The 13,065-nt window shown below is 51.5% G+C and overlaps 1 protein-coding gene across 1 annotated transcript in view; it reads right to left on the bottom strand.

Annotated features, from left to right (window-relative positions):
• Positions 1-13,065, bottom strand: part of phtf2 (putative homeodomain transcription factor 2) — a 150,124-nt gene that overhangs the window by 26,227 nt on the left and 110,832 nt on the right. Inside the window, exons 4-5 of the mRNA XM_038977727.1 lie at positions 4,890-4,959; positions 712-870 (exon numbers count right to left, since the gene is read on the bottom strand). Of these exons, the coding sequence (XP_038833655.1) occupies positions 712-870; positions 4,890-4,959 (229 nt within the window). The remainder of the gene's footprint in view (positions 1-711; positions 871-4,889; positions 4,960-13,065) is intronic.

The raw sequence follows: 13,065 nt of genomic DNA, 5'->3' as shown, positions 1-13,065 counted from the left end.
ATAAAAGTCTTCATAATAAAAGTCTTCATAATAAAAGTCTTCATAATACATGCTGTTCTGGATGGGAAGCATGCGGACGCCTTTAGTGAGGTGGGAAAGATGTGGTGAAGCACCACATGTCGGGAGGAGGGTTGGCGTAGACACACCCCCAGGTAGCTACCCTGTAGCAGGAGGAAGATGGCTCTGGAGGTAGAGGAGGAAGATGGCTCTGGAGGTTAGGGTTAGGTAGCTACCCTGTAGCAGGAGGAAGATGGCTCTGGAGGTAGAGGAGGAGGATGGCTCTGGAGGTTAGGGTTAGGTAGGTACCTTGTAGCAGGTAGAGGAGGAGGAGGAGGAGGAGGAAGATGACTCTGGAGGTTAGGGTTAGGTAGGTACCTTGTAGCAGGTAGAGGAGGAGGAGGAGGAGGAAGATGACTCTGCAGGTTAGGGTTAGGTAGGTACCTTATAGCAGGTAGAGGAGGAGGAGGAGGAGGAAGATGACTCTGGAGGTTAGGGTTAGGTAGGTACCTTGAAGCAGGTAGAGGAGGAGGAGGATGAGGAAGATGACTCTGGAGGTTAGGGTTAGGTAGGTACCTTGTAGCAGGTAGAGGAGGAGGAGGAGGAGGAAGATGACTCTGGAGGTTAGGGTTAGGTAGGTACCTTGTAGCAGGTAGAGGAGGAGGAGGAGGATGAGGAGGAAAATGACTCTGGAGGTTAGGGTTAGGTAGATACCTTGTAGCAGGTAGAGGAGGAGGAGGAGGAGGAAGATGGCTCTGGAGGTGACCTGGATCCACCATCTGAAGAAGAAGGGGAACAATACCACCCTGACGAGACCCTTCCTGGTCAGAGACGTCCAGGGAGACTCAGGCTTGGCCTTGGCAAAAGCAGAACCTGGACACACACAGACACACAAACAGGAGAGCAGACAGGTTATGAAGCATTATATCATAAATGTTTCTATCATTCCACTGGATCTATCTTTACCAATTGATCTCTCATAAGAGATGGCTGTCCCAATGGGAATCACAAGGATACATAAGACTTTATTATGACAGACAGGCATAATGTCTCTGTTACAACAACTACCAGAGGTAGACCTGGGTGCCCCCTGGAATAAATAACCCTCAGCCAATGACACTAATGCCCCCATCATGGGAAACGGGGCCTTCACCGTGGGGACCTTGTTGACAGTGAGGGGCAGTGCCGTGTCTGTCAGGGGAGACAGATCTGAAACACATACCCCACTACATCAACCTCTCTCCATCTACCTCAGCCTGGCATGAAACATACCCCGCTCTCTCTCTCTCTCTCTCTCTTTCTCTCTCTCTCTTTCTCTGTCTCTCTTTCTCTGTCTCTCTTTCTCTGTCTCTCTTTCTCTGTCTCTCTTTCTCTGTCTCTCTCGCTCAGCATGGGATGTGGGCATGAAACATACCCCGCTGTCGCTCTCTCTCTCTCTGTCTGTCTCTCTGTCTCTTTCTCGCTCAGCCTGGGATGTGGGCATGAAATAGCAATGAGGGGAAACTAAACAGAGAGGGGTCTGATGTGATGGACTGAATAATTCAACAGAGAGAGAGAGTGAGAGGGAAGCAGAGAGAGTGATGTAACAATAGAGGAGCCATTTTGATCCTAGTTTCACAGGACTTCTACACCTGGCTCGCATCATGTGACCAGTGGAGACACTCTACGTTGACACTAACGTAGCACCATCCTGCTCAGCCAACAGGTTGGACTGGGACAGACAGCCAACATGGTTGGACTGGGACAGACAGCCAACATGGTTGGACTGGGACAGACAGCCAACATGGTTGGACTGGGACAGACAGCCAACATGGTTGGACTGGGACAGACAGCCAACATGGTTGGACTGGGACAGACAGCCAACATGGTTGGACTGGGACAGACAGCCAACATGGTTGGACTGGGACAGACAGCCAACATGGTTGGACTGGGACAGACAGCCAACATGGTTGGACTGGGACAGACAGCCAACATGGTTGGACTGGGACAGACAGCCAACATGGTTGGACTGGGACAGACAGCCAACATGGTTGGACTGGGACAGACAGCCAACATGGTTGGACTGGGACAGACAGCCAACATGGTTGGACTGGGACAGACAGCCAACATGGTTGGACTGGGACAGACAGCCAACATGGTTGGACTGGGACAGACAGCCAAAAGGTTGGACTGGGACAGACAGCCAACAGGTTGGACTGGGACAGACAGCCAACATGGTTGGACTGGGACAGACAGCCAACATGGTTGTACTGGGACAGACAGCCAACATGGTTGGACTGGGACAGACAGCCAACATGGTTGGACTGGGACAGACAGCCAACATGGTTGGACTGGGACAGACAGCCAACATGGTTGGACTGGGACAGACAGCCAACAGGTTGGACTGGGACAGACAGCCAACATGGTTGTACTGGGACAGACAGCCAACATGGTTGGACTGGGACAGACAGCCAACAGGTTGGACTGGGACAGACAGCCAACATGTTGGACTGGGACAGACAGCCAACCAACATGGTTGGACTGGGACAGACAGCCAACCAACATGGTTGGACTGGGACAGACAGCCAACCAACATGGTTGGACTGGGACAGACAGCCAACCAACATGGTTGGACTGGGACAGACAGCCAACCAACATGGTTGGACTGGGACAGACAGCCAACCAACATGGTTGGACTGGGACAGACAGCCAACCAACATGGTTGGACTGGGACAGACAGCCAACCAACATGGTTGGACTGGGACAGACAGCCAACCAACATGGTTGGACTGGGACAGACAGCCAACCAACATGGTTGGACTGGGACAGACAGCCAACCAACATGGTTGGACTGGGACAGACAGCCAACAGGTTGTACTGGGACAGACAGCCAACAGGTTGGACTGGGACAGACAGCCAACATGGTTGTACTGGGACAGACAGCCAACAGGTTGTACTGGGACAGACAGCCAACATGGTTGTACTGGGACAGACAGCCAACATGTTGGACTGGGACAGACAGCCAACATGGTTGGACTGGGACAGACAGCCAACATGTTGGACTGGGACAGACAGCCAACATGTTGGACTGGGACAGCCAGCCAACATGTTGGACTGGGACAGCCAGCCAACATGGTTGGACTGGGACAGCCAGCCAACAGGTTGGACTGGGACAGACAGCCAACCAACATGGTTGGACTGGGACAGACAGCCAACCAACATGGTTGGACTGGGACAGACAGCCAACCAACATGGTTGGACTGGGACAGACAGCCAACCAACATGGTTGGACTGGGACAGACAGCCAACCAACATGGTTGGACTGGGACAGACAGCCAACCAACATGGTTGGACTGGGACAGACAGCCAACCAACATGGTTGGACTGGGACAGACAGCCAACCAACATGGTTGGACTGGGACAGACAGCCAACCAACATGGTTGGACTGGGACAGACAGCCAACCAACATGGTTGGACTGGGACAGACAGCCAACAGGTTGGACTGGGACAGACAGCCAACAGGTTGGACTGGGACAGACAGCCAACATGGTTGTACTGGGACAGACAGCCAACAGGTTGTACTGGGACAGACAGCCAACATGGTTGTACTGGGACAGACAACCAACGTGGTTGTACTGGGACAGACAGCCAACGTGGTTGTACTGGGACAGACAGCCAACGTGGTTGTACTGGGACAGACAGCCAACATGGTTGGACTGGGACAGACAGCCAACAGGTTGTACTGGGACAGACAGCCAACATGGTTGTACTGGGACAGACAGCCAACAGGTTCTACTGGGACAGACAGCCAACATGGTTGTACTGGGACAGACAGCCAACAGGTTGTACTGGGACAGACAGCCAACAGGTTGTACTGGGACAGACAGCCAACATGGTTGTACTGGGACAGACAGCCAACAGGTTAGACTGGGACAGACAGCCAACAGGGTTGTACTGGGACAGACAGCCAACAGGGTTGTACTGGGACAGACAGCCAACATGGTTGGACTGGGACAGACAGCCAACATGGTTGTACTGGGACAGACAGCCAACATGGTTGTACTGGGACAGACAGCCAACATGGTTGGACTGGGACAGACAGCCAACATGGTTGTACTGGGACAGACAGCCAACAGGGTTGTACTGGGACAGACAGCCAACATGGTTGGACTGGGACAGACAGCCAACATGGTTGGACTGGGACAGACAGCCAACAGGTTGGACTGGGACAGACAGCCAACAGGTTCTACTGGGACAGACAGCCAACATGGTTGGACTGGGACAGACAGCCAACATGGTTGGACTGGGACAGACAGCCAACATGGTTGTACTGGGACAGACAGCCAACAGGGTTGTACTGGGACAGACAGCCAACAGGTTGTATTGGGACAGACAGACAACATGGTTGTACTGGGACAGACAGCCAACAGGTTGTATTGGGACAGACAGCCAACATGGTTGGACTGGGACAGACAGCCAACATGGTTGGACTGGAACAGACAGCCAACAGGTTGTACTGGGACAGACATCCAACATGGTTGTACTGGGACAGACAGACAACATGGTTGTACTGGGACAGACAGCCAACATGGTTGTACTGGGACAGACAGACAACAGGTTGTATTGGGACAGACAGACAACATGGTTGGACTGGGACAGACAGACAACAGGTTGTATTGGGACAGACAGCCAACAGGTTGGACTGGGACAGACAGACAACATGGTTGGACTGGGACAGACAGCCAACAGGTTGTATTGGGACAGACAGACAACATGGTTGTACTGGGACAGACAGACAACATGGTTGTACTGGGACAGACAGCCAACATGGTTGTACTGGGACAGACAGCCAACATGGTTGCCAACGTGGGTGTCTGAGTGAATGAGACAGCTGATGTTGTGTCCTCCTTACCTCTCACCAGGTCCACATCAATGAGGTCTGCTTTCACATGGCCTGTCTTCTTCGGCTTGTTCCTCAGGCCCTGGAGAGGAGCAGCACAGTGTTACAGACAGACAGACAGAGACAGAGAGACAGACAGAGAGACAAACAGAGACAGAGAGACAGACAGACAGAGACAAACAGAGACAGACAGACAGAGACAAACAGAGACAAACAGAGACAGACAGACAGACAGACAGACAGACAGACAGACAGACAGACAGACAGACAGACAGACAGACAGACAGACAGACAGACAGACAGACAGAGACAGACATTCTCTAAGGGCCAGATTGTAAGTTGAGCTATGCGTGGGTAACTCCGTAGCTCATACATGGGAGGTTCTGAGTTATACACACACCTTAAGTTAGGATGACCTTCGGTGCACTCACAGACATAGTGAGGATCTCAAATGAAACCCTACAGCCCACAGAGGGCACTAACTATGGGAGGTAACCCCATGCATGTTAGGTCCTCACACAGTGGGTGCAGCATACCGTGCCAAACACACCTAACACAGGACAAACTACCTGACGTTGAGGCCTTGCAGGATCAAAACACATTCCACTAATGCATTAACACACACGGTGTCCTACATGTGCCCAGTTCACTATCAGTCAGTTCACTATCAGTCAGTTCACTATCAGTCAGTTCACTATCAGTCAGTTCACTATCAGTCAGTTCACTATCAGTCAGTTCACTATCAGTCAGCACCAACGGAGTCAACAGCATGAAGGTATTGTGTTGCTCTGTTCAGTTCCACGTGTGTGACAGACAGAGGTCTTAGTGAGAGTGATGGATATATTCAGCTCTTTACACAAGACGTTTGCCCTGATGGACCCATATACTTACTGTATATAATTAACAGATGAACCGTGCACGTACTAGCAGTGGTGGATTTAGGTACAGGAGACATGTGCAGCCTTGGTACAGGCGACATTTGCAGCCTTGGTACGGGTGACATGTGCAGCCTTGGTACGGGTGACATGTGCAGCCTTGGTACGGGTGACATGTGCAGCCTTGGTACGGGTGACATGTGCAGCCTTGGTACAGGTGACATGTGCAGCCTTGGTACGGGTGACATGTGCAGCCTTGGTACAGGCGACATTTGCAGCCTTGGTACGGGTGACATGTGCAGCCTTGGTACGGGTGACATGTGCAGCCTTGGTACGGGTGACATGTGCAGCCTTGGTACGGGTGACATGTGCAGCCTTGGTACGGGTGACATGTGCAGCCTTAGTACAGGTGACATGTGCAGCCTTGGTACAGGTGACATGTGCAGCCTTGGTACAGGTGACATGTGCAGCCTTGGTACAGGTGACATGTGCAGCCTTGGTACAGGTGACATGTGCAGCCTTGGTACAGGTGACATGTGCAGCCTTGGTACAGGTGACATGTGCAGCCTTGGTACAGGTGACATGTGCAGCCTTGGTACAGGTGACATGTGCAGCCTTGGTACGGGTGACATGTGCAGCCTTGGTACGGGTGACATGTGACATGTGCAGCCTTGGTACGGGTGACATGTGCAGCCTTGGTACGGGTGACATGTGCAGCCTTGGTACGGGTGACATGTGCAGCCTTGGTACGGGTGACATGTGCAGCCTTGGTACAGGTGACATGTGCAGCCTTGGTACGGGTGACATGTGCAGCCTTGGTACAGGTGACATGTGCAGCCTTGGTACAGGTGACATGTGCAGCCTTGGTACAGGTGACATGTGCAGCCTTGGTACGGGTGACATGTGCAGCCTTGGTACAGGAGACATGTGCAGCCTTGGTACAGGAGACATGTGCAGCCTTGGTACAGATGACATGTGCAGCCTTGGTACGGGTGACATGTGCAGCCTTGGTACAGGTGACATGTGCAGCCTTGGTACAGGTGACATGTGCAGCCTTGGTACGGGTGACATGTGCAGCCTTGGTACAGGTGACATGTGCAGCCTTGGTACGGGTGACATGTGCAGCCTTGGTACAGGTGACATGTGCAGCCTTGGTACAGGTGACATGTGCAGCCTTGGTACGGGTGACATGTGCAGCCTTGGTACAGGTGACATGTGCAGCCTTGGTACAGGTGACATGTGCAGCCTTGGTACAGGTGACATGTGCAGCCTTGGTACAGGTGACATGTGCAGCCTTGGTACGGGTGACATGTGCAGCCTTGGTACGGGTGACATGTGTAGCCTTGGTACAGGTGACATGTGCAGCCTTGGTACAGGTGACATGTGCAGCCTTGGTACGGGTGACATGTGCAGCCTTGGTACGGGTGACATGTGCAGCCTTGGTACAGGTGACATGTGCAGCCTTGGTACAGGCGACATGTGCAGCCTTGGTACAGGTGACATGTGCAGCCTTGGTACAGGTGACATGTGCAGCCTTGGTACAGGTGACATGTGCAGCCTTGGTACAGGTGACATGTGCAGCCTTGGTACAGGTGACATGTGCAGCCTTGGTACAGGTGACATGTGCAGCCTTGGTACAGGTGACATGTGCAGCCTTGGTACAGGAGACATGTGCAGCCTTGGTACAGGAGACATGTGCAGCCTTGGTACAGGAGACATGTGCAGCCTTGGTACAGGTGACATGTGCAGCCTTGGTACGGGCGACATGTGCAGCCTTGGTACGGGTGACATGTGCAGCCTTGGTACAGGTGACATGTGCAGCCTTGGTACAGGTGACATGTGCAGCCTTGGTACGGGCGACATGTGCAGCCTTGGTACAGGTGACATGTGCAGCCTTGGTACGGGTGACATGTGCAGCCTTGGTACGGGTGACATGTGCAGCCTTGGTACAGGTGACATGTGCAGCCTTGGTACAGGTGACATGTGCAGCCTTGGTACAGGTGACATGTGCAGCCTTGGTACAGGTGACATGTGCAGCCTTGGTACAGGTGACATGTGCAGCCTTGGTACGGGTGACATGTGCAGCCTTGGTACGGGTGACATGTGCAGCCTTGGTACGGGTGACATGTGCAGCCTTGGTACGGGTGACATGTGCAGCCTTGGTACGGGTGACATGTGCAGCCTTGGTACGGGTGACATGTGCAGCCTTGGTACAGGTGACATGTGCAGCCTTGGTACAGGTGACATGTGCAGCCTTGGTACGGGTGACATGTGCAGCCTTGGTACAGGCGACATCTTGCCGGGAGAGGCACGGGGCGCCCACACAAAATAAACATTGGAATGATGACATTTGCGCGATCGTTTTTCAATCGCTCATTTGTACGTCACGTCAATGATATCATGTCACCGTGTGGGATTGTGGGTAAATTAACCTCGTCAGAGTGCAATGATATCATGTCACCGTGTGGGATTGTGGGTAAATTAACCTCGTCAGAGTGGGCGTCCTGATTCTAGTTTGTGAGCTAGACAGGCTACTGGGAAGGTCTCCCACTCAGGAGTACGAGATGGGGAGGGGGGTAGGTTGACCTCAGGTCTCCCACTCAGGAGTACGAGATGGGGAGGGGGGTAGGTTGACCTCAGGTCTCCCACTCAGAAGTACGAGATGGGGAGGGGGACGGGGGTAGGTTGACCTCAGGTCTCCCACTCAGAAGTACGAGATGGGGAGGGGGAGGGGGGTAGGTTGACCTCAGGTCTCCCACTCAGGAGTACGAGATGGGGACGGGGGTATGTTGACCTCAGGTCTCCCACTCAGGAGTACGAGATGGGGAGGGGGACGGGGGTAGGTTGACCTCAGGTCTCCCACTCAGAAGTACGAGATGGGGAGGGGGACGGGGGTATGTTGACCTCAGGACTCCCACTCAGGAGTACGAGATGGGGAGGGGGACGGGGGTATGTTGACCTCAGGTCTCCCACTCAGGAGTACGAGATGGGGACGGGGGTATGTTGACCTCAGGTCTCCCACTCAGGAGTACGAGATGGGGAGGGGGACGGGGGTATGTTGACCTCAGGTCTCCCACTCAGGAGTACGAGATGGGGAGGGGGGTATGTTGACCTCAGGTCTCCCACTCAGGAGTACGAGATGGGGAGGGGGGTATGTTGACCTCAGGTCTCCCACTCAGGAGTACGAGATGGGGAGGGGGGTATGTTAACCTCAGGTCTCCCCACTGGAAGCCAGTGCCGTTTTGCTACGGAGTGCCCTACTAAACACATCCCTGTAGTCTAATGCTGTCTATCCTAACACTCTCAAATGCTAATATTTACCCAAAGGTCAAACGGTGACCTTCTCTATTTGTATACAGCAATACAGGAACTTAATCAAAGACGTTATCTTAAAGAGCTGACACTCTCTATGTGTGTGTCCGTAAACGATTAGACGAGACGATCAATACCTTCCCTCTTTATTACGGCTATAAACTGTTTTATAGACAGACATGACTGGAACAGGGCAAGAAAGGAGTGGTGTCTGTCTCCAGCTAGGAGTTAAACCTACCTCAACTGAAAGGAGTGGTGTCTGTCTCCAGCTAGGAGTTAAACCTTCCTCAACTGAAAGGAGTGGTGTCTGTCTCCAGCTAGGAGTTAAACCTTCCCCAACTGAAAGGAGTGGTGTCTGTCTCCAGCTAGGAGTTAAACCTTCCTCAACTGAAAGGAGTGGTGTCTGTCTCCAGCTAGGAGTTAAACCTTCCTCAACTGAAAGGAGTGGTGTCTGTCTCCAGCTAGGAGTTAAACCTTCCTCAACTGAAAGGAGTGGTGTCTGTCTCCAGCTAGGAGTTAAACCTTCCTCAACTGTCTCCAGCTAGGAGTTAAACCTTCCTCAACTGAAAGGAGTGGTGTCTGTCTCCAGCTAGGAGTTAAACCTTCCTCAACTGTCTCCAGCTAGGAGTTAAACCTTCCTCAACTGTCTCCAGCTAGGAGTTAAACCTACCTCAACTGAAAGGAGTGGTGTCTGTCTCCAGCTAGGAGTTAAACCTTCCTCAACTGTCTCCAGCTAGGAGTTAAACCTTCCTCAACTGAAAGGAGTGGTGTCTGTCTCCAGCTAGGAGTTAAACCTTCCCCAACTGAAAGGAGTGGTGTCTGTCTCCAGCTAGGAGTTAAACCTTCCTCAACTGAAAGGAGTGGTGTCTGTCTCCAGCTAGGAGTTAAACCTTCCCCAACTGAAAGGAGTGGTGTCTGTCTCCAGCTAGGAGTTAAACCTTCCTCAACTGAAAGGAGTGGTGTCTGTCTCCAGCTAGGAGTTAAACCTTCCCCAACTGAAAGGAGTGGTGTCTGTCTCCAGCTAGGAGTTAAACCTTCCCCAACTGAAAGGAGTGGTGTCTGTCTCCAGCTAGGAGTTAAACCTACCTCAACTGAAAGGAGTGGTGTCTGTCTCCAGCTAGGAGTTAAACCTTCCTCAACTGAAAGGAGTGGTGTCTGTCTCCAGCTAGGAGTTAAACCTTCCCCAACTGAAAGGAGTGGTGTCTGTCTCCAGCTAGGAGTTAAACCTTCCTCAACTGAAAGGAGTGGTGTCTGTCTCCAGCTAGGAGTTAAACCTTCCTCAACTGAAAGGAGTGGTGTCTGTCTCCAGCTAGGAGTTAAACCTTCCTCAACTGAAAGGAGTGGTGTCTGTCTCCAGCTAGGAGTTAAACCTACCTCAACTGAAAGGAGTGGTGTCTGTCTCCACCTAGGAGTTAAACCTTCCTCAACTGAAAAGAGTGGTGTCTGTCTCCACCTAGGAGTTAAACCTTCCTCAACTGTCTCCAGCTAGGAGTTAAACATACCTCAACTGAAAGGAGTGGTGTCTGTCTCCAGCTAGGAGTTAAACCTACCTCAACTGAAAGGAGTGGTGTCTGTCTCCAGCTAGGAGTTAAACCTACCTCAACTGAAAGGAGTGGTGTCTGTCTCCAGCTAGGAGTTAAACCTACCTCAACTGAAAGGAGTGGTGTCTGTCTCCAGCTAGGAGTTAAACCTTCCCCAACTGAAAGGAGTGGTGTCTGTCTCCAGCTAGGAGTTAAACCTTCCTCAACTGAAAGGAGTGGTGTCTGTCTCCAGCTAGGAGTTAAACCTACCTCAACTGAAAGGAGTGGTGTCTGTCTCCAGCTAGGAGTTAAACCTACCTCAACTGAAAGAAGTGGTGTCTGTCTCCAGCTAGGAGTTAAACCTACCTCAACTGTCTCCAGCTAGGAGTTAAACCTACCTCAACTGAAAGGAGTGGTGTCTGTCTCCAGCTAGGAGTTAAACCTACCTCAACTGAAAGGAGTGGTGTCTGTCTCCAGCTAGGAGTTAAACCTTCCTCAACTGAAAGGAGTGGTGTCTGTCTCCAGCTAGGAGTTAAACCTACCTCAACTGAAAGGAGTGGTGTCTGTCTCCACCTAGGAGTTAAACCTTCCTCAACTGAAAAGAGTGGTGTCTGTCTCCACCTAGGAGTTAAACCTTCCTCAACTGTCTCCAGCTAGGAGTTAAACCTACCTCAACTGAAAGGAGTGGTGTCTGTCTCCAGCTAGGAGTTAAACCTACCTCAACTGAAAGGAGTGGTGTCTGTCTCCAGCTAGGAGTTAAACCTACCTCAACTGAAAGGAGTGGTGTCTGTCTCCAGCTAGGAGTTAAACCTACCTCAACTGAAAGGAGTGGTGTCTGTCTCCAGCTAGGAGTTAAACCTTCCCCAACTGAAAGGAGTGGTGTCTGTCTCCAGCTAGGAGTTAAACCTTCCCCAACTGAAAGGAGTGGTGTCTGTCTCCAGCTAGGAGTTAAACCTTCCTCAACTGAAAGGAGTGGTGTCTGTCTCCAGCTAGGAGTTAAACCTACCTCAACTGAAAGGAGTGGTGTCTGTCTCCAGCTAGGAGTTAAACCTACCTCAACTGAAAGAAGTGGTGTCTGTCTCCAGCTAGGAGTTAAACCTACCTCAACTGTCTCCAGCTAGGAGTTAAACCTACCTCAACTGAAAGGAGTGGTGTCTGTCTCCAGCTAGGAGTTAAACCTACCTCAACTGAAAGGAGTGGTGTCTGTCTCCAGCTAGGAGTTAAACCTTCCTCAACTGAAAGGAGTGGTGTCTGTCTCCAGCTAGGAGTTAAACCTACCTCAACTGAAAGGAGTGGTGTCTGTCTCCACCTAGGAGTTAAACCTTCCTCAACTGAAAAGAGTGGTGTCTGTCTCCACCTAGGAGTTAAACCTTCCTCAACTGTCTCCAGCTAGGAGTTAAACCTACCTCAACTGAAAGGAGTGGTGTCTGTCTCCAGCTAGGAGTTAAACCTACCTCAACTGAAAGGAGTGGTGTCTGTCTCCAGCTAGGAGTTAAACCTACCTCAACTGAAAGGAGTGGTGTCTGTCTCCAGCTAGGAGTTAAACCTACCTCAACTGAAAGGAGTGGTGTCTGTCTCCAGCTAGGAGTTAAACCTTCCCCAACTGAAAGGAGTGGTGTCTGTCTCCAGCTAGGAGTTAAACCTTCCCCAACTGAAAGGAGTGGTGTCTGTCTCCAGCTAGGAGTTAAACCTACCTCAACTGAAAGGAGTGGTGTCTGTCTCCACCTAGGAGTTAAACCTTCCTCAACTGAAAAGAGTGGTGTCTGTCTCCACCTAGGAGTTAAACCTTCCTCAACTGTCTCCAGCTAGGAGTTAAACCTACCTCAACTGAAAGGAGTGGTGTCTGTCTCCAGCTAGGAGTTAAACCTACCTCAACTGAAAGGAGTGGTGTCTGTCTCCAGCTAGGAGTTAAACCTACCTCAACTGAAAGGAGTGGTGTCTGTCTCCAGCTAGGAGTTAAACCTACCTCAACTGAAAGGAGTGGTGTCTGTCTCCAGCTAGGAGTTAAACCTACCTCAACTGAAAGGAGTGGTGTCTGTCTCCACCTAGGAGTTAAACCTTCCTCAACTGAAAAGAGTGGTGTCTGTCTCCACCTAGGAGTTAAACCTTCCTCAACTGTCTCCAGCTAGGAGTTAAACCTACCTCAACTGAAAGGAGTGGTGTCTGTCTCCAGCTAGGAGTTAAACCTACCTCAACTGAAAGGAGTGGTGTCTGTCTCCAGCTAGGAGTTAAACCTACCTCAACTGAAAGGAGTGGTGTCTGTCTCCAGCTAGGAGTTAAACCTACCTCAACTGAAAGGAGTGGTGTCTGTCTCCAGCTAGGAGTTAAACCTTCCCCAACTGAAAGGAGTGGTGTCTGTCTCCAGCTAGGAGTTAAACCTTCCCCAACTGAAAGGAGTGGTGTCTGTCTCCAGCTAGGAGTTAAACCTTCCTCAACTGAAAGGAGTGGTGTCTGTCTCCAGCTAGGAGTTAAACCTACCTC

The sequence above is a fragment of the Salvelinus namaycush genome, chromosome 38 (genome assembly GCF_016432855.1).
Source record: "Salvelinus namaycush isolate Seneca chromosome 38, SaNama_1.0, whole genome shotgun sequence".
Lineage (NCBI taxonomy): Eukaryota > Metazoa > Chordata > Actinopteri > Salmoniformes > Salmonidae > Salvelinus > Salvelinus namaycush.
The sequence above is the reverse complement of the archived record's forward strand: the minus strand, read 5'-3'. Positions and strand labels throughout refer to the sequence as shown.